At 36.4% G+C, this 20381-nt stretch overlaps 3 protein-coding genes across 3 annotated transcripts; all 3 read right to left on the reverse strand.

Annotated features, from left to right (window-relative positions):
- Positions 1–2499: 2499 nt before the first annotated feature.
- On the reverse strand, positions 2500–5196 carry LOC112542650 (olfactory receptor 13G1-like). Its single transcript, XM_025176022.2, has 2 exons — positions 5113–5196; positions 2500–3468 (listed from the first exon to the last, which is right to left on the reverse strand). Exons 1-2 carry the CDS (start codon positions 5194–5196, stop codon positions 2500–2502), a joined length of 1053 nt encoding a protein of 350 aa, XP_025031790.2.
- A 7341-nt stretch (positions 5197–12537) lies between these two features.
- On the reverse strand, positions 12538–15805 carry LOC107326564 (olfactory receptor 13G1-like). The gene is made up of 2 exons (XM_088143016.1): positions 15800–15805; positions 12538–13506 (listed from the first exon to the last, which is right to left on the reverse strand). Exons 1-2 carry the CDS (start codon positions 15803–15805, stop codon positions 12538–12540), a joined length of 975 nt encoding a protein of 324 aa, XP_087999142.1.
- Positions 15806–18957: 3152 nt separating this feature from the next.
- LOC107326563 (olfactory receptor 13G1-like) lies at positions 18958–19890 on the reverse strand. The gene has a single exon (XM_025176021.2). The coding sequence runs from the start codon at positions 19888–19890 to the stop codon at positions 18958–18960; it is 933 nt and encodes a 310-aa protein (XP_025031789.2).
- Positions 19891–20381: the final 491 nt, after the last annotated feature.

The following is a 20381-nucleotide window of genomic DNA, read 5'->3' on the forward strand; positions in this document are numbered from 1 at the left end:
CAAAGATGCTGGAAGATTTCACAGCTGGACAAAAGGGTGTCCAGCTTAGGACATCCTTCAATTTGTTAAGGAACTTTCTGAAATGCAGTGTGCATTGCTAGACTCAGTGCTAGTTCAGGTCTGACAAATGCATAATGGAGAGGAATAATGATTTCTCTTGACTTTGGCATGATACCTCTGTTGAAACAATCTAGAATTGTATTTGATCTTTTTTGCAGCTTTATTATGCTCTTAGTTTATTTGCAGCTTATGATTCGCGAGACTTTGCATGTCTCACATCCCATACTGATGCCTACCCAAGTGCAGGATTTTACATTTGTTCCTCTTGAAAGTCATCTTACTGACTTTTCCCATAGTTCCACATCCTGTCAAGAACCTCCTGAATATCTATGCAATGCTCTATAGGGTTTGCTATTTCCCCTATCTTTATGTCAACTGTAAATTCAGTAATCAACCTCAGTGATTCCTGTACCATGTGTAGCACCATATGGTAATAGTAAGAAGAGAATACCAGGCTCTTTGGCACATTGTGCCCAGTATCCACAACTGCCCGGTATCTCCCCTGCTTTTCAAGATCTATATGAAACCCTGGATGGCCAAAAACACAAAGCCACTGCATCTTGCCAGGGCTGAGTTAAAGTTGGTTCCTCCCCAGCCAGACTCTCACAGCCTCCAGGTACTCAGTCAGCACCAGAACAGCATCACTTGCCCAGCCCAGGGTGGAGTTGTGTAACTGAGTATCATCAGTACACTGATGATATCACACCCTATGCTGGCGAGGGACCTCACCTAACATTGCTATGGTTACCAGATGATTCTTCAGCTTATGCAGAAATAAACCTATTTATTTGAATGGTACTCATTTATTTGCTAGATTCAGATTCAATCTTTCTGTTGAAAGAAAGAAATGGGTTTATAGGATAAAAGAAACAAATTTAAGATACATAGATAATTATAATACAGGAATATAAGCTAGCAAGCAAATTATAAACCTTTCAAAGGGAAAGAAATTGAGGGCCAAATGAAATTCCTGAAGTATTAAATGACATAGCCTGTATTAACTGCTGATTACTGCCCAAGGAATTTTTGAAAGCAGAAAGACAGCAGGACCATAATAGAGAAATAGAGTTCTCACATTTTATTTCTTTTTTTTTTTTAAGGCATATTTACATTTCCCAATTATATTACCAATCTTTATGTAGTAACTTAATTTTCCAGTGGTAGGCAACTGCTATCTTGCTATGACAAAATAACTAAGTAATTGAACTGAGATAGTTATGACAGGACTGAGATCCTCAGAAAGAGTGACATCCGATGGTCAAAGTCCATAAGTAAAACTAGGAAACAGTTTATAGACATGGTGGGAGCCAGAATAGGAAGTACTGGAGAAGTAGAGTGAATTATATGGTTGTGCATTAGAGTATGCTACATTTCCCTTTAATCTCCTGTCATTTTCATTTAATTTAATTTAATTTAATTTCATTTCATTTCATTTCATTTCATTTTTGTTTCTTTAGTATTTATATCTCTATTATTGTGTTTTTATTAACATTTTTCATCCTGAAAAGAATAACAAAATGAGTATGTATGCATGTTTACTTTATTTCAGAATAAGTATCTTCTAATATGGAAGAATCTGAACAGTCATGAACTTTAGTTAAATGAGGTCAGTGGAACAATTGATGGTCCTATATAGGAGGATGAGTGTTACCTTTGGGAGGCCCAGTATTGACTCTTGGATCACATTGATTGGAAACCACTCTTTTGAATTCTGGAGCATGTTACTATGTGAGGACATTTTTTGTAAATTGAACTAATCAATGGACTTCATAGGGTTATGAAAAGAAAATAGAGAAAATTTTGAAAGGACGCAATATAAAAGGAAGCTTAATAAAAAACATGGAACTCCTTAAAACCAATAATGTCCAGCAATTTCACCGTTATTCTCACCTCCAATCGCTTTATATTTTGGGAATACATAAAGTGGAATTCCATATGCAAACATGGTGCATTCAGTTTACAGAAATAGATTAAGGACACAGCGAGCCTTATCCAGAGAGTGTGGGGATTTGCCACAGTTTGTGCACTTGCAAATTGCCAGAAGAATAACAGAGGATTTTGGGAAAGAAGGAGGGATTTTAAGAAAGATGACCAAATTTGAAATACTGATACAGAATCAGGACTACCTATTAGGTCACATATATAAACTGTTACTAAAATAAAATACAAAGAAGTCAATGGGCTTACAATAAAGTGGATGCAAATTTTTAAATGAACAGCCCAAAAGAAAAAGAAATAAAGAAGCATCCACAAATCTTTTCTATAAGTTATGGATTCTCTATCTTATACCTTAAATTCACATAGAGACGGGGGGGGGGGGACCATAATACAAGGACAGTATAGAAATCATATATTACAATGTATAATTACAGAATACAAAATATATAGGATATTCGTTCTGTACATTTTTGTCAACTTTTTTTTTTTCACAATGAGGCTTTAAAATACAAGACTACAGAACAGCCTGACTCTGGCTATGAGTACTCTCAGTCCTTCCTTAAAATCCTTGTTTCTCAGTGAATATATGACCGGATTCACAACAGGAGTTACAACTGTATAAAGGAGAGAAATTAGCTTATCTTGGTCAAGAGAGTTTTCTGAGGAGGGTCTCAAATAGGTGTAGATGGTTGAGGAGTAGAAAATACCGACCACAATAAAATGTGAGGAACAGGTAGAGAATGCTTTCTTCTTCCCTTCAGTGGAACGGATTCTGCAGATAGCTCTTATGATTAAAAAATATGATGTTAGAGTCAACCCACCACTACATATGTCAAATATCACAGCTGTGGCAGATACGACAAACTCATTTACAGTTGCATCTGAGCATGAGAGGTGTAATAATGGGGGAAGGTCACAGAAAAAATGGTTCATAATATTGGAGTTACAGAAAGAGAGATGCCTCATAAGACCAACATGTATTGCAGAATTGATCATTCCAACAATCCAAACAACACTTGCTATGCCAAAACACACTTGCTTCCTCATGATCATGGGATACTGGAAAGGCTGACAGATAGCAGCATAGCGATCAAAAGCCATAAAGGAGAGAAGCAGAAGCTCTGTGCCCAAAGCCCATATAAACAGAAAGACCTGAGTAAAGCAACCATGAAACGAGATGGTCTTTCTTCCAGTCCAAAGACTCTGGAGCAAATTAGGTACTGTAGCTGAAATAGAGAATACATTCACTAAGGACAAGTTGACAATGAAGAAGTACATCGGTGAGTGGAGTTTCCTGAAAGTGTGTATGGTAAGGACGAGGAGCAAATTTGCACTTAGGGCTGTAGCATAGATGAATATGAATACCCAGAACATAAATGTCTCTATTTCAGCGGTTGTAGACAGTCCAACCAGGATGAACTCCATTGTGGCAGTCTTGTTCTCTGTATCAGTCTTGTTGACGCTGGTATCCTAGAAAGACACATATTTTTACCTTGATGATCAAAATAGTTCCTAATGCAATAATTCCTCAACATTTGTCTGCCTTCTTGTAGAGAGTAAGGAAGACATCCTTGACATAAATATGCAACAACCCTCATGTAGACAAAAGGGGTCAAAACATTTTTTTTCCTAAGACCTGAGAAACCAGGTAACTTTTGCAAGCAGCTCAGGCAAACACCTGCCTGATTCACCTGCGTTAAAAAGTGGGGGAGGTGGGGGGAGATGCAGCACAGTCAGAATGGCAAGAAAAAGTAGTTCTAGTGTTCCTGCAAAGTAGATTTCTGGTTTCTTGTCTACCTAGTGTGGATGACCTTTCCTTCCTCCCTTCCTCCCTTCCTCCCTTCCCTTCCCTCCCTCCCTCCCTCCTACCCTCCTTCCCTCCTGAAAACCTACTTCTACTGATTTTATGTGGTAATTTTCTTTATTTAAAGTCCCTAAAAGAGAGAACCAAGGACCTATCTGACTGAGTTATGTTCCCCTTTGGAGAATGTTCCTTTGTCTGCAAAGCTCCTTTTGAGGAAATTTAGAGATATATCAAATATTGATAGGACTTCTTCTTTTTTCTTCTCTCTCACACTCTCTCTGTCTCTCTCTCTCTCTGTCTCCCCTTTCCTGCCCCCCCCATTGTGTGCCTATAAAAGGTTAAATCCTGTACCCACATATGTTTTATACTGAGTTCAGAATAGATTGGAAAAAAAATTCTACTGGAAGTATTACATTTTCTTCTTTTCTCTCTTCCCTCTCTCTGTCTTCTATGCCTAAAAAAATCATATCTTTACCTATGGATGTGCTATACTTAGTTCTAAGTAGATGCACATGACAAAAGAATTGCAATAATTCCTAGGTCTGTATGGAGCAAGAACCTTTATTGTAGTTTGTTACTGCTGCTCTGAATCTCCTGCATGAATTGGCCCCTTATTTCCAAAAAGGAAAATGGTCTGTCTGTGTGTGTGTGTGTGTGTGTGCGCATGCATGTGTGAGTGTTCATGTGTTAAGGGAGGCTAAGGGAGGCTATATACTTAAGTGGATGCATACACACACACATACGTACATACATACATACGTACATCCTCACTTAGCCTCACTTCAGAGGCTCTCTCCATAGACTTCAACTGCTGAAAGAGGAACATGCATTGAAGCATTTTCAAATTTTGGAAATTGGCGATTGAGCCTTCAAGGTTACACAAACTGCCTTGAAAACAATAATCACTGCCAAACTCCCACTACTTACTGCAATGGATTGGGAACAGATTTATTGTGGTACAAATAGGCAATTATAAAATGTAGGACTTTGCTTAGTTATCAGGTTAATGATCCTCGACAGATCATACTGATTGCAAAGTTTATACTTTAAGTAGGGAAACTCTAGTTCCAAATGTATATGCAAATGAAATAGTTCTTTCCACAATAATTTAGTAGAAGCCTTCAGACTATACAGTATGATGTTTCAGATAACTATATAAAGGAAGTAACTAGGATGAAGGAAAATGGTTAAATGTAATACTTGCCATCATTGCTATTGTTGTTGAACTATCTTGTATTTTTTCTCTTCCTGAAGTTTAGAATTATGTCAGCTTTGGCATTTGGGAAAGATCAGATCCTATTCATTTCTACCATCACAATAGCCACTGAAAACTGGTTTCGTCCTGATATAAGTGAGCACTGGGAATCAAGCCTGTGACGGTTGGAAACGTGCATTGCATGAAGTCATGATGCCACTGGGAGGGTGACCTTTGGGGCATCCTAATAATTACTCTAAACTTTGCAAATATTCCTGCAAGAAATGAGATTTTAGAGCAATTATTTCCGATTCATGTTAACATTTAAGTTAGTATATCTTTAGGTTCTAGATCAGCTTAGTTATGTTTATACCAGACACACTGATATCAACAGGCACAGTTCTATTGATGGCAAATTATCTATCTATCTATCTATCTATCTATCTATCTATCTATCTATCTATCTATCTATCTATCTATCTATCTCTGGGTATAAATCCAACACTTTCTATTTTTGTGTGCAGTGAGAGTTGGTACTTTTCAATCTCCTGAGTAGAAGAGAATTCCAGAAGCAGAGCTCCTAGTTTCAGAGAGTCCCTACATTGAGACACTTGATAAAAACCAGCAGTTTATAAAGTCTGCTTATTTCCAGATGGATTGCTACAGCAAATGAAGTATTCCAAAGTGACAGGGAAGATTGGATCTTATAAGAAGTATTCTTCAAATAGGCTAGTATTAGTTCCAAATCTACAAGCAAATTAAACATTTCTGAAACCTAGAAGTAGCTAGGATGAGGGAAAATAATTCCATGGACTACTTGCCTTCATTCCTAGTGCTGCTGAATTTTCTTATATTTCCCTCTTGAAGTTTAGAATTATTTTCAGCTTCTGACAAGGATCTGATCCTATTCATTTCTGCCGGAAAAAGTGATCACAGACAACTGCTTTCATCCTGTTTTAAACATGCTTTGTGAACCAAGTCGGGGACTAATGGGAACTACCTTTGCATAAAGTGATGATCCCGTTGGGACAGAGATTTCTGGGGCATCAACCTAATTGCTCCAATCGTAATTATTCTTAATCTATTTTATTGGTTGCTTTATGTATTTATGTAAGGTTCAGTACCAATGTACTGGTAATCAAAGTATACTTATAGAAATCACTACAACAGAAATCTTATTGATATGAAGAAATGTACTCTTCATATGACTACATATGAATCCAGCCCTTTGTAATTTTGCTTGGAATGACTGTTTCAAACTTTCCCATTTCTTGAGTAGAAGACAATTCCAGGAGCAGTGCTATTCAGCTGACTGAGATCAGGCAGCAGTTGAGAATAACCAGCTGTTTGTAAAATATGTTTTTTTAACAAATGTACTCCCAGTAGAAATGAATTATTCTTGAGGAACAAGAAAAATTAGATTGATAGACAGGAATAATGGATCTCCTTCATTTAGTCCCCAGACTAATGAATGATATTTTATTTCATTTGTTTTTCTTTCAACAAGATTCAAACAATAATTTTAGCCCATCATTTTGTGTATCAATTTCCCATTCTGGAAACTTCTATACAGACTCCTGCATTTAGCCATGTCCTAGATTAAAGACATTAAGATAGGTGGAATTAAGAAGAGAGGTAGATGGGGGAGCAGAGAGCAAGACAGCAAAGTGAAGAATGGTTTATGATCTGGCACCTTTAACTAGCATGCCACCAAATGCAAAGGTGTTGTGGAAAAGCAGGTATCATTTGCAAAACTTTGTCATCTTCGTTCTTTCACAGTCCTGGGAGGTTCTCCATAGCTTTGGTAGAAGTGATGCTGTGGAAGACATGTTACAGTGTCTGGAAGTTGTGCAGGCCTGGATGGGGAGAAACACATTCAAGTTTAATCCTGATAAGACTGAGTAGCAGCAGATATTTGGGCCACATGACTTTGAGTAGCTTCAATTTTACCTTGGATTGGCTTGCCCTTCCCCATGGCAGACTGGTGCACAATGTAGGGTTATCTTGGTCTTACAGTTACTGCTCTGGGAGGAGATGGCAGCTGTATCCAAGAGGACCTTTGGACAAGTACATCTTGTCCCCTTTTCTGGACTTTTCAGACAGTCACTGATGCCCTAGTCACCTTATGAATTGATTACTGTAATGCACATTACATGGGTCTGCCTTGAAGACCACTGTCAAGTCCACAAAGTCCAAAACCCAAGTCAGAAGAATTCTTGTGACACCAGGCCTGGTTCAGACAAATGCTCCTTTATTGGTTGGTACATGCAGCTTGAAGCAAAGCATTGCTAAAACTAAAAGTTTGTGTAAATTTCCCTCTACTTATTTCCCCCTTACTATTTTGGCAGCAAGTTTCTTTCTCACAGGAAGGTGGCCTTGTACGTTGTAGGTTCTGACAACCACTCATAAGCTACAGCTGATTGGCTTCTGGTGTGAGTTGTGGCTGACTGAACATGTCTCCATGAATGAGTGGAGATGACGACTGCTGTGTAGAAGGCAAGACCAGTGAGTAGGCCAGTCCTTTGAATTTCTCCAGAAAAGAGAACCCATGAGTGCTCTGAATGGCAGCTCCTTGTGAGGAAACTGTAAAACAGTGGTCTCCTGTGGGTTTGAGCACTTAGAGTCAAGGAAGATGACATCTTTGCTCTCAGCAGTGGTGGAGCCTTTCATGGACACAAAGCCAGTCAAACCCATTTTCTAATCACTTTTGGAAATGTTCAGTTTAACCACTTTATGGATTTTAAACACCTTCAAAATGGCAAGCTGAATTTGACGCCTAGTGAGTTGTACCTTCTTTGGATTTAAGTAATTTTAAGTAGAGTCTCAAAAATTTAAATTAATATTCAATTGGCAAAAAGCAGGGGGAAAAATATTTTCATTTAAGAAAGTTTTAAATGGATTGGGAGAACAGAGAGATTTGGAATATTGGTTATTTTTGCTGTTAGATTTGAAAAATAAGCATATAATTAAATAATGTATTTGCACGAAATGACTGAAACAGAACTAAATCCATATTAGGAACTGAGGCTTCATGAAGGTTGCAAATGGACACCAGGGGAACCAAAGGACCAGGCAGAAAAAGGTTAAAATGGTTAAGCTGGGTATAACTTTACAATGTTTATATCTATGTATATACGTATGTATGTAGGTTTGTATGTATGTGTGTGTGTGTGTGTGTGTGTAAAATATATGAAATGTAATATAACTTTATAATCTTAAGGAACTTTAAAAGTTTTTTACATGAACTGAAATATGAATAATTAATATCTGAGACAGTATACAGATTTCAATGGATAAATTATTAGAAGATGATGAGGAAAATAAAAAAAAAGAAAAAAACTAGACATTACAGAGTTTGAAGGCATGGGAGACAACAAAACTGTGGTTACTAAAATGGGAGTACAAGAGACAAATCAAGAAAAGGATCTGGACATTTAACAGTTGTGACCAGAAATGCTGGACGATGTTTCTTTATGGGAAGGAAAGGATCTGGATATGGAGCACTCTGATAAGAAATCCTGCATGATGCCTCTTTATGCAATTTACAAAATAGGCTGGTGAAAGCTTTGAAGACTTCTTCTAAATACCAAAGAGTGATGACAGATAAAATCCCGTGCTGCCCTGGGAAGGATTTAAAGGCCAAGATTGTGCAGAATAAAAAGAAGGAATATAAAGTTGGATTATCTGACCAGGGATACACTATTTCTCTGATATTTCTGGTAACTCCTAATGGACTTAATGCTGAACCAGGACTGAAAAGATCATTTCTGAATTGTGTATAGATAAAAGTTAGGCTTATAGATAAAAGTTAGGCTACAGAAGGAAGACTTTTTGTTTTTTTGTTTTTTTTGTTTTGCTTTTTTTAATGTGCAACTTTAAAACAGCATGAAAAGTTAGTATATTAGCTCACATTTGTTATGATAAAGGTTGAAAGCCACTTCTCTATTGCTGTCTTTGTTGCCTTTTTCTTTTCTCTTGTTTTGTTTTCTTTTTCTTTCCTGCACTTTTTCTTTTAGTTTGTATTAGTTTTTACTATGTTTATTAAAGCCTTTAATAAATTTATTTTTAAAAAAGCTAAAGCTGGTTCAGAATGTGGTGGCCCAGGCAGTTTTGGCCATGGCTCATTCTGCTCATGTGACCCCACTTCTCTGAAAGCTGCCCTGGTGACCAGCTGGCTTTGGGGTGCAATTCAAGGTGCTGGTTGTCACCTATAAAGCCCTTCATGGCATGGAGCCTGGTTATGTGAGGGAACATGTGTCTCTAGTTGTTTCTCTTCATCCAGTGCAATCAGGCAGATTGTGATGTTCTGGGTCCCATCCCGTAAGCAGCGACATCTTATCGGATCCAGGAAAAGTGTCTTCTCCCTCTTGACGGTTGCCTTGTGGAATGATTTCTCCCCAGGAAAAATGTTCCTCACATTGAGGAAGCTATTAAAGAGCTGGCTATTCTCCTGGGCTCTGGGATGGAGTGAAGGATGAGCCACTGTTGGATGGATTTTCTTGTTATGTGTTACATCTGATTCATGATTTGTGTGTGTGTGTGTTTTGTACCAGTTTGCCTGTTAAACTTTCCAAATGAAATTATGTTGCTGTCTTAATTTTCATGGCTTGCTGGAGGGACATAAAACTTTATTAAAGGCGTGCTTCAAAATTTTTGTCTTTATGTGTACATTTGTGTTATCAGCTGTATATCCATGTTTTCTGATTAAAAATTGCCAAATTATGTATCTTTAACTTTTAGAAAAGGTAAAGCAGACTAGAGTTTGAACGGTTCTTTTTTCCTGCTTTTAACGTGCTGATTAAAAAAAAAAACTCTACAAAAATAAAACCTTTTAGAAAAGGCAACAAAAACAAAAAACAAAAAAACCTCAAAACCAAAAAGAAAAACCAAAACAGATTGGGCCTTCAAAAAGATTCCTTTTTTTCTCCTACATTTAAGGTGCTGATTTTAAACACTTCATAAACATGAAAATGTCATTAAACTTTTATCAGTTTCATGATGCACAAAATAGGGTTTGCTTCCAAAGTACAATGAAGCCTCGGGTTCTGTTAATTATTCACTTTGCTTGGTTTTAATTTGAATCCATTTAGGATTAAATTGAGGGTTAAGTTACTCATTTCCTCTAGGGTTGATTAGAAGCTTGTTTTCTTCTTGATGGGAGTAGGTTCAACATGTTATATCCAGTAGGGGTCATGGCTTGGTGACATCAGCATCATTAGGGTTTTGTTTACTTTGATGATGTCACTCATTTATCAAATCCATAACCCCCATTAAAATTACCATACACTATAACTATTTATTCCTGCAAACCATACTTGCTTCCATATTGCTATATTTTGGTTTATCCATTGCCTTATGTTTCTTTCAGTTTGTAATCTCTTTCTTTCTAAGGATCTCTCTCCCGCCATAAACCTCTCAACTGAATTCTTTAGTTATTTTGCAATAGTTACAGTATTGTCTGAATGCTCATCCCTTTGTTACATAATGGTTTGATTAAATTCAACTTTGGTCACATAACCTCAGGATGTTGCAGAGATACAATTAGGGTGCAGGGCCAGCCAACTTGATAAAGGTTGATCATCACTGAAAACATGAAGATGTTCCAAAGAGATTGGTAATGTTCTCATGATATGTACATACGCATTTAAGATTCTAAAGAAAGAAATATAAAATTTACAATTAAATAGACATGAAGATAAATGTTCAACTGATTTCTGATCATTTAATATTAATAGAACAGGTCTTTTGTGTCTATCCTCTCCTTCCTATGTAAGTCCAGGAGGAATAGTTAAATCATTTAGTTCTTGTGTAATAGCAGGATTATAATGTAGTTATTGCTTGTATATTCATAACATTTGCTACATCATTAACTGACTCATGTAATATTGGTGACCACCTTGAAAAGTATTCAAAATCTCAAGGTGTGGTTTCTAGTACAACAAGTAGGCTATGGAGGAGAAAATGGTTGCAGACCCCTTTATCCTAAAGGCAATACCATGGACTATTAGTGAGCAATTCCTACTATTTTAGAGATAAAGGTAGCTGGGTAATTAACTGGAAACGACCCTAAACAACAGAGGCATGAACTTCGGAAATTAGTGAAACATGCTGAATTAATAATTTCCAAAGCTAAGAATAAAACTGAACACAGGTTGCTAAGGGTTGACTAATTGGGTTGCTAGAGTCTGACTAATTGCAGAAGATGTATACAAGATTGCTTTATAATCCCCTGTCTACCTCTGAAAGGTGGGTGTAATTTTGTATTTTCCCCTTGTGCCGTATTACAGCAAAGCTTGTGAAAAGTGTGGCCTCCACTCACTGAAATGATCAAGTCCCCCCTCCCTGCCCCTTCAGCTGCTAATTGATTCATGCACTGGGACCACTTTATGCCAATCTTGAAAAATTTGCCTTAATGGTTAACCACTAAGGTTTTAATATTAAACTAATTAAGGGGAGATATATCTTGACAAGAACTTGTTCAGCTATAATTATCTACAGGAGAAGCTCTTCTGAAGATTACCCCACATTCAGGAATCAATTGCATGCATTGCCCAATATTTATTCCTGAATTTAGTACAGTCTGTGGCATGTATTTCTTCAGGAATTCCATTTGGCCTCTAATATCTGTGCTTTTAGAAGATCACTGAAGACACATCTCCTTAGCCAGGACTTTAATGTTCATGGGGTCTAAGAGAAAGGAAGGAAGGAAGGAAGGAAGGAAGGAAGGAAGGAAGGAAGGAAGGAAGGAAGGAAGGAAGGAAGGAAGGAAGGAGGGAGGGAGGGAGGGAGGGAGGGAGGGAAGGAAGACCATTCAAAGAAACAGCTTTATTTTTTGCATAAATTAAAAACAAACAAACAGAACTTCTGGCAAAAAAAAAATAGCAATGAATATTGAGGGTCACATACATAGAATAAACTATATGAATGAGATGTTTTGGACAGAAAATAAATATTTCAACCCAGTTCATTGGGGTATAATACTGGATCACACATTATGAGGATATCAGGCAAGCATCTTACATGCTGTTGAGATGATACTTTTTGGAATGCAGCTGCACAATCATCTAATGCTAGAGCATGTATCAGAATGCTAGGCTCTACGTGCTATATAGCTCTACATATGCATCTGAATGAGGACAATGTTCTGAATGAGGTCATTTGTTATTGAGAACAAGATTATCCAGAGCACCTACATGGAAAATACTCCAATATTATTAACAACTAAAAGGTGTTGTGGATGGTGTGTCTGCTGATCCTACTACATACCATTTCACTTCCAGATGAAACATTATGTGTGTGTGTGTATGTGTATGTGTGTGTGTGTGTGTGTATGTATATATATATATATATATATATATATATATATATATTTATTTACACAAACACACACACACACACATACACCCTATAAATGTTTCCCATAGGTCTTTATACAAATATCAGAATTCTTGAATTCCTATACAAAGAAGAAAAAAAGCAAATGTTCTAATTATTCATAATTAGAGAGCATTAAATGGAGAAGTATGGTTTATAATATAGATCAGTATTGAAGTCGACTGAGCAGCCCAATTCTCTCTTTGAGTGATGTCAGTCCTTCCTTAAAATCTTTGTTTCTCAGTGAATATATGACTGGATTAGCAACAGGAGTTACCACTGAATAAAGAAGAGAAATGAGTTTATCTTGGTCTAGAGAGTAGGCTGAAGGTGGTCTGATGTAAGTATAGATGACAGAGGAATAGAAAATACTGACTACAATGAAATGTGAGGAACAGGTGGAAAATGCTTTCTTCTTCCCTTCAGTGGAACGGATTCTGCAGATAGCTCTTATGATTAAAAAATATGATGTTAGAGTCAACCCACAACATCCAATCCCAAATATAATATCTGAGGCAGATAGCACAAATTCATTTAGGGTTATATCTGAGCATGAGAGGTGCAGCAATGGAGGTACGTCACAGAAGAAATGATTGATAACATTGGAGTTACAAAAAGATAACTGCAACATAAGGCCAGAATGCGTAGAAGAATTCACCAGTCCCACAACCCACACTCCAACAGCTATGCAAGCACACACTTGCTTCTTCATGATCATGGGATACTGGAAAGGCTGACAGATAGCAGCATAGCGATCAAAAGCCATAAAGGAGAGAAGCAGAAGCTCTGTGCCCAAAGCCCATATAAACAGAAAGACCTGAGTAAAGCAACCATGAAATGAGATGGTCTTTCTTCCAGTCCAAAGACTCTGGAGCAATTTAGGTGTGGTAACTGAAATAGAGAATACATTCACTAAGGACAAGTTGACAATGAAGAAGTACATGGGTGTGTGGAGTTTCCTGAAAGTGCATATAGTAAGAATGAGGATGAAGTTGGCAGTTAGGGCTGTAACATAGATGAATATGAATAACCAGAAGAGGGGTATCTGTATTTCAGTTGTTGTAGATAGCCCAACCAGGATAAACTCCAATATGGCACTCACGTTCTTTATTTCAATATTGTTGCTGCTGCTATCCTAAAAAAGACACGTTTTACTGTAATTATCAACACAGTTGTATAATTCAATAATGTATGTAGCTATTCCTCCATTTCTGCCTGCCTTCTTTCATTTCTTCCTTCCTTTTTAAAAACCAGGAAATTGAAATCTGATGATTTTATGTGCCTATGTTTAAATATGGAAAATCTACCCTTCTCAGGTCAGTTTACAATTGTGATGTAACTCGCTCTTTCTGACCATTAACAGAACCTTCATGGCTTTGGTAATAGCAGTGGAAATGAAGTTCACTGAATTCTTACTGAAAATTAAAATATGAATTTGTCTCTAATACTTATTTTAGGAATATGGAATAAATGTCTAATGATTAGGTAAGGTTTCTAATACCATTTGCCTGTTCTGTCGCTGAAAATCTAGCTATATGTTAAGGTACTAAGCAGAGCTGTAGAGTTTTATGGAATCATAGTATTTTTTTCATTCATGTTTTGACATTAAGTGATAATCCCACTTTGTTTATGTACTTTGCAGAAAAGAAAGAAGGAAGATGAAAAAATATGATATGACTTGGGATGAAGTGATTGCCTTCATCCCTATTTTTTCTTGTGTGATTTTGACAGATGCATCTTCTTATACTTTAGAGGTGTGCTTGCTGCTTGATTTTTCCTGTATTGGTATTTGGAAGATACAATTGGTTTCCATCGATATGAATGAGGGATTATATTAATGTGGACACTCAGTTATTTCGAAATACTTTGTGAAATAAAGTTATTATAACTCTAGAAGACAGACCATTGAAGAATACTGGGAGTTGAAGTCCACACATCTTAAAGTTGTCAAGTTTGAGAATCACTGATGTAGCAAATTGATCTTCACCATTGCTATAGCCCCTCCCCCAATAGCCTACCTTTTCAATATTGACAAATGTTCAGATTAAGAATTGAGAACCTAATACTCATTTTGCAGAGAAAAAAGGACTTTGATATTTCACTGTTTTCCAGAGGAGAGGTAAAGCCATGCTCTTAATTCTCCCAATGAAACAAAACAAAACAACAGTAACAACAAACCACCTTTGGCTGTAAACGTATCTGGGTGAACAACTTTTTGGATATACTGAGGACTGTATTGTTCAATCATTTAACAGTGGCTGGATCATATACTGCTATTTATGTTAGAGTCTAAAATTTTAGTTTTCAAAGCAGTAAGTTCTGTAGTTTAATATAGGGGGGAAAAGTGTGTATGTGTGTGTGTGGGGTGGCGGGGAGAGAGCAAGGAATTGCTTGTGGCACTGTAAAGTCTAAGAACTTAGCTATTTGTTTTGTGGAATAGACTCCATTTAATTTGAGCACATCTATTTCAGGTAGAAAGAAGTTCTGTGGGTTGTAGTTAAAATCTCTCCCCAAAACAATTTTATTTCATTTCTATTTTGCCTAGATCCAGTAACAAGAAATGGGAGAAACTTTGCTGGACATTTCAGCCCTAACAAAAATATTTTCTTTATTTCAAGATCCTAAAAAAAGATTAAAAAATAGTTTTGTTTTTTAATTTTGTTCTGTAATGAATTGTATTCTCTATTGGAGAAAGTTCCTTTGTCAGGAAAGCTCCTTTCAGTCAAACCCAGTGATATATAAAATGATAATAGGACTTTCCTTTCTTTTCTCTCTCTCTCCTCTAAAAGGTCAAATCCTCTACCCATGGACTTCCTATACCTAGTTCTGAATAGAGTAACATACAATTGCATGGTAGTGCTTGCTAGTTCAGTACAAGGATTCAAAAGGATGCTTCAGTTGGCTTTTACTGGTTTGAAGCTCTTGTGTGAAGTAAAGGAGCCCCTTACTTCCAAAAGAAAAGATGAGGGGTGTACTCTTTTTGTTTCACCTCATTTCAGAGGCCATCTCCGTACCTTCAAGTGGCAGTTCCAGGTGAAGTTCTGAAAGAGGAACATGCATTGAAGCATTTCCAATTTTGGAAATTATTGATTGAGTTCTCAAGGTGACACAAACTGCCATGAAAAGGCAAATCACTGGCAAACTCCCAGTACTCATTGCTATGGATGGGAAACAGATTCATCATGGTAAAAGTAGGCAACTATAATACACCGGACTTTGCTTAGTTATAAAGTTAAAGATTCTCAACAAATCACTCTGATTACAATGAGCATGATTTCAATAGGTTAACTCTAATTCCAAATCTAGATGCCAGTGAAGTAATTCTGTCCACAATCATTTAGTAGAAGTCTTAAGACTATTTGATGTTTCAAATAAATGAAGGAAGGAAGTATCTGGAATGAAGGAAAACGATTAAATGGAATACTTGCCTTCATTGCTATCACTGTTGAATGTTATGGTATTTTCCCCTTGGTGCGTTTAGAATTAATGTCAGTGCTGTCATCTGGCAAGGTTCAATTCCTAATAATTTCACCAAGAAAATGGCTGCTGACAACTGGTTTTGTCCTATTATAAACATGGTTTGTGGACCAATCCAGTGACTAGTGGAAATTTGCATTATGTAAGTCAGGATGCCAATGGGAACGTGACCTTGGAGGTTTCATCATAATTATTCCATTCAGGCTTTGCAGATACTCCTGACATAAAGTGTATTAATGATTCATTATTGTTGGCCCATTTTATTGTGGTCCCCCCCCCCCTTAAGTTAGATGAAATCGTATGGCAACTTAGTCATGTTTATAGTAGATTTATTGAAATAAAGAGAACTCATGTCCTATAGATGGTGATGATCTACTCTTCATATGACTAACTTTGAATCCAACTCTTTCTAATTTTGTGTGTATTGACTGTTGGTACTTTCTAATCTCCTGAAGAGAAAGAAATGCTAGAAGTAGTGTTACTCAGCTTAGTTTCTCTGGAATGAAGCAGCATTTCCAAATAATCAGCTATTTAGAAATGCTGTCTTCTTTACAGACATACACTCAGAGCAAATATACAGAAATGAGCTATTCCTAAGACATCCCAACAATTAGGTAAAGAACGTGAATTAATCCTCAAGCTAATTTATAACTTTTTAATTGCATTTTTCCCCCAAACAATACACAAAAAATAATTTTAGGGCATCGTTTTGCAGATTAATTTTCTGTTGTAGGAACCTACACATAAAGTTTTCCATGTAGCCATCTTCTGTAGATTATGATAAGAGGAACAGAGGAGAGCAAGACAGGAGATGCAGAATGACTTATGATATATCACAGCTAGCTAGCATGGCAACTAAGGTATCCTGAAGAAGTCAGCAATGTCATTAACATCTGCAACAAAGGTATCATTTGTAAAGACTTGCCATCTCTGTTCTGTCATAGCACTATATAAATGCATATATACTGCTTAATAATTCTAGACCCTAATTCTGTAACATCTGTTATGTGTGTGTGTGTATGTGTGTGTGTGTATTTTCATGAACTGGACACATTCATCTCAGAGCCATTTTGTCAAAAGTGTAGAATCAATGCAATTTGATCCTGTGATTATAGCAATCTTTATTATACTTATAAAGATAACCATATATTCAATAATTTAAAAGATCAAAGAGTATTCATGATTAAAACATATGAAATTATGTGAATCTTACTCAGCTGCTTTTACTGAAAAAATATAAGAGAATAGTTTTTTTCTGTAACTTTAGTCCTTCACCAGTTGTCACGTTGGTCCTGAGAGGAAGATCTCCATTCACATTTGAAGTTCCCATTGCCAACTTCAGTCTGAGGATGACTCTTTGGTAAGCTATTTAAATTTTGCATAAGCCCTTTGAAAGCAACACTCAGTAGAATTGTGTGAATTTATATGAGTGGTTTCACTGACAGAGCCATCTCATGAGGGATCCAGGAGTCAGTAACTATGTTTACCAAGCACATCTTGTATACAACCACTAGTTGACATGCTTGATTTAATTTACTCCAGCTAATGATTGCTGAAGTTCATTCAGTTTCTCATAAAGTTTTATTTTGAAGAACATTTCAAAATGCTTGCATGCAATATATCATGCATCCTCCTTGCATTATTCCTTTTCTGGGGGAAAAAAATATGCAAAGTAGAGTAAAAGATAAATATTAAGCAAAAACTAAAAGTGAAAATAAAACTGAGTTAAAAGAAAAGGAAAGGAAACTATATCCAATCTTACCCAATACCATTCATTAATTCATTTATAACATCTTACAAACTACCTTTTGTCCTTGTAAACTACCTTTTCCTTCACATTGCTATACTTTGCTTCATCTATTGCCTTATGGTCTTTCATTCTGAAAACTCTCCCTTTCTAGGAATCTCAATTAAGCCCATACATTTCTCAACTGAATTATTTAGTTATGTTCTAAGAGCAAGATTATACCACAGTTATTATCTGAATTTCCCTCCCTTTGTTATATCATGATTTGATTAACCTCAGATTTTTGTCACATCATCTCAGGATGCTGCTGAGATACAACTAGGGTGCTGGGAATTACCCATCCTTAAGATAAATGAAGATTGTACAGAGAGCTTGGTAATATACTCTCTGTACATATGCATGTAAGACTTTTAAGAAATAAATATTAGATGAGAATTAAATAAAGATGTAAAGAAAAATGTCCACTTGATTTCTGATTATTTTATAGATCAGGTGTCTGGTGTCTTTTCTCTTCTTATGTATCTCCAGGAAGAGTAGTTAGATTTTGTATTAGCAAGATTATACTATAGTTATTGTTTGAATACACATGGTATTTGTTACATCATGGCTTGACTCCAGCAATATGTGAAATTTGTGACTATCCTGAAAATCTTGACTTGTTCAAAAACCCAAGATGCGTGTTATACTGCTGCAGGTAGGGTCCAAACTGATTCATAATACTGGGATCACCTTATGCCTATTTTGAAAGATTTGCCTTAATGGTTAACCACTAAGGCTTTAATATTAAACTTATTAAGGGGAGGTATATCTTGACAAGAACTTGTTCAGCTATGATTATCTACAGGAGAAGCTCTTCTGAAGGTAGTTGCACAAACAGCAGAACTCTAAGTAGGACAAAGCTCTAGGCATATATGGCTCTACATATGCACCTGAGTGAGGATCCTATTCTGAGTGAGACCATTTGTCACTGAGAACAGGATTATCCAGAGCACTTAAATGGAAAATGCTCCAATATGGGAGCAACTCAAAAGGGCTATGGATGGTGTATATGCTGATCCTACCACAGATTTCTCAACATAGGAGATGTGCATACATACATGCATACGTACATACATACATACATATCCTTGATTAATGTTTCTCAGAGCTCTCTGCAAATATCAGAATTTTTGAATTCCTATTCAGAGAAGGAAAAAAGTGATCATACAAAACAATAAAGAAAACATATACATGTTTATTATGTAGAATTGGGGGGGGATAAAAAAAAGTGCTCTATTTAAGAGAAAGTGTTGACTTTTCTTTGTTTGCTAGCTTTTTTCTTCTTCCCCACATTGTGTTTTAGAATACAGCTCAGTGTTGCAGTCAACTCAGCAGTCTAATTCTCCCTGTGAGTGCGCTCAGTCCTTCTATAAAATCTTTGTTTCTCAATGAATATATCACTGGATTAACAACTGGAGTTACCACTGAATAAAGAAGAGAAATTAGCTTGTCCTGGTCTAAAGAGTAGACTGAAGAGGGCCTGATATATGTGTAGATGACTGAGGAAAAAAAAATGCTGACTACAATGAAGTGTGAAGAACATGTGGAGAATGCTTTCTTCTTCCCTTCAGTGGAACGGATTTTGAAAATAGCTCTTAATATAAAATAATATGATGTGAATGTTAGCCCACAGCTACAAATCCCAAATACCACATCTGAAATGAATGTCATCGTTTCATTTGGACTTGTATCTGAACAAGAAAGTTGCAGTAAAGGGGGTATATCGCAGAAGAAGTGATTGATAACATTGGAGTTACAAAAAAACAGCTTTAACATAAGTCCAGCATGGATCCCAGAATTGATCATTCCAATAATCCATATAATACTTGCTATGCCAAAACACACTTCCTTCCTCATAATAATAGTGTACTGCAAAGGGTGACAGATAGCAGCATAGCGATCAAAAGCCATAAAGGAGAGAAGCAGAAGTTCTGTGCCCAAAGCCCATATAAACAGATAGACTTGTGCAATGCAACCATAAAATGAGATGGTCTTTTTTCCAGTCCAAAGATTGTGTAGCAACCTAGGTGTGGTAACTGAAATAGAGAATACATTCACTAAGGACAAATTGACAATGAGGAAATACATGGGGGTGTGGAGTTTCCTGAAAGTGCATATGGTAAGGATGAGGAAGAAGTTGGCAGTTAGGGCTGTAGAATAAATGATCATGAATATCCAGAAGAGAAGTACCTGTATTTCTGCGGTTGTAGATAGCCCAACAAGGATAAATTCCATTATGGCAGTCTTGTTCTTCATTTCAGTATTGTTGATGCTGGTATGCTAGAGAGTGATGTGGTTTTATATTTAAAAAATTGATATCAAGTATCAAATTAAACATCAACTTTAAGTTTATACTAAAGTAGATATTAAATATAAATATAATGTCTTAACATATCTATTTATCTCTTCTTTCCTTCGCTCCCAAAATGTTGATACCAGATGAGGTTAAAGCCAATAGAAATACTGTATGAAAATATGGGAGATCTGTACATTCTCAGTTCAAACTTACAAGAAATCACTCCTTTGATCATCATAAAATCTATTTTTCCTTGAGAAAACACCATATCTTTGAATAATTAATCCAGGTTCAACATTTTGAAACATTTGTAACTGAGATGTTATCTTGGTGGTCATTATTTTAGGTCCAACTAATTGTGCATAGTTTGGGCAGAACTTTTGACCAAGTATACAGTATATGTATGATGTAATGAATGACTTGATGGTTTTGTTAGTCCATTGCTCTATAT

The sequence above is a fragment of the Python bivittatus genome, unplaced genomic scaffold, assembly GCF_059951505.1.
Source record: "Python bivittatus isolate LINGU-HERP-01145 unplaced genomic scaffold, Pbiv_v1 ctg000470_np1212, whole genome shotgun sequence".
Classification (NCBI taxonomy): domain Eukaryota; kingdom Metazoa; phylum Chordata; class Lepidosauria; order Squamata; family Pythonidae; genus Python; species Python bivittatus.

Excerpts from the sequence above, each read along its gene's own strand:
- LOC107326563 (XM_025176021.2), bottom strand. The coding sequence starts at position 19,890 with ATGAAGAACAAGACTGCCATAATGGAATTTATCCTTGTTGGGCTATCT.
- LOC112542650 (XM_025176022.2), bottom strand. The coding sequence starts at position 5,196 with ATGCACGTTTCCAACCGTCACAGGCTTGATTCCCAGTGCTCACTTATA. Across the intron at positions 3,469-5,112 it reads TTTCAGTGGCTATTGTGATG|GATACCAGCGTCAACAAGAC; the intron begins GTAGAAATGAAT and ends GTGTCTTTCTAG.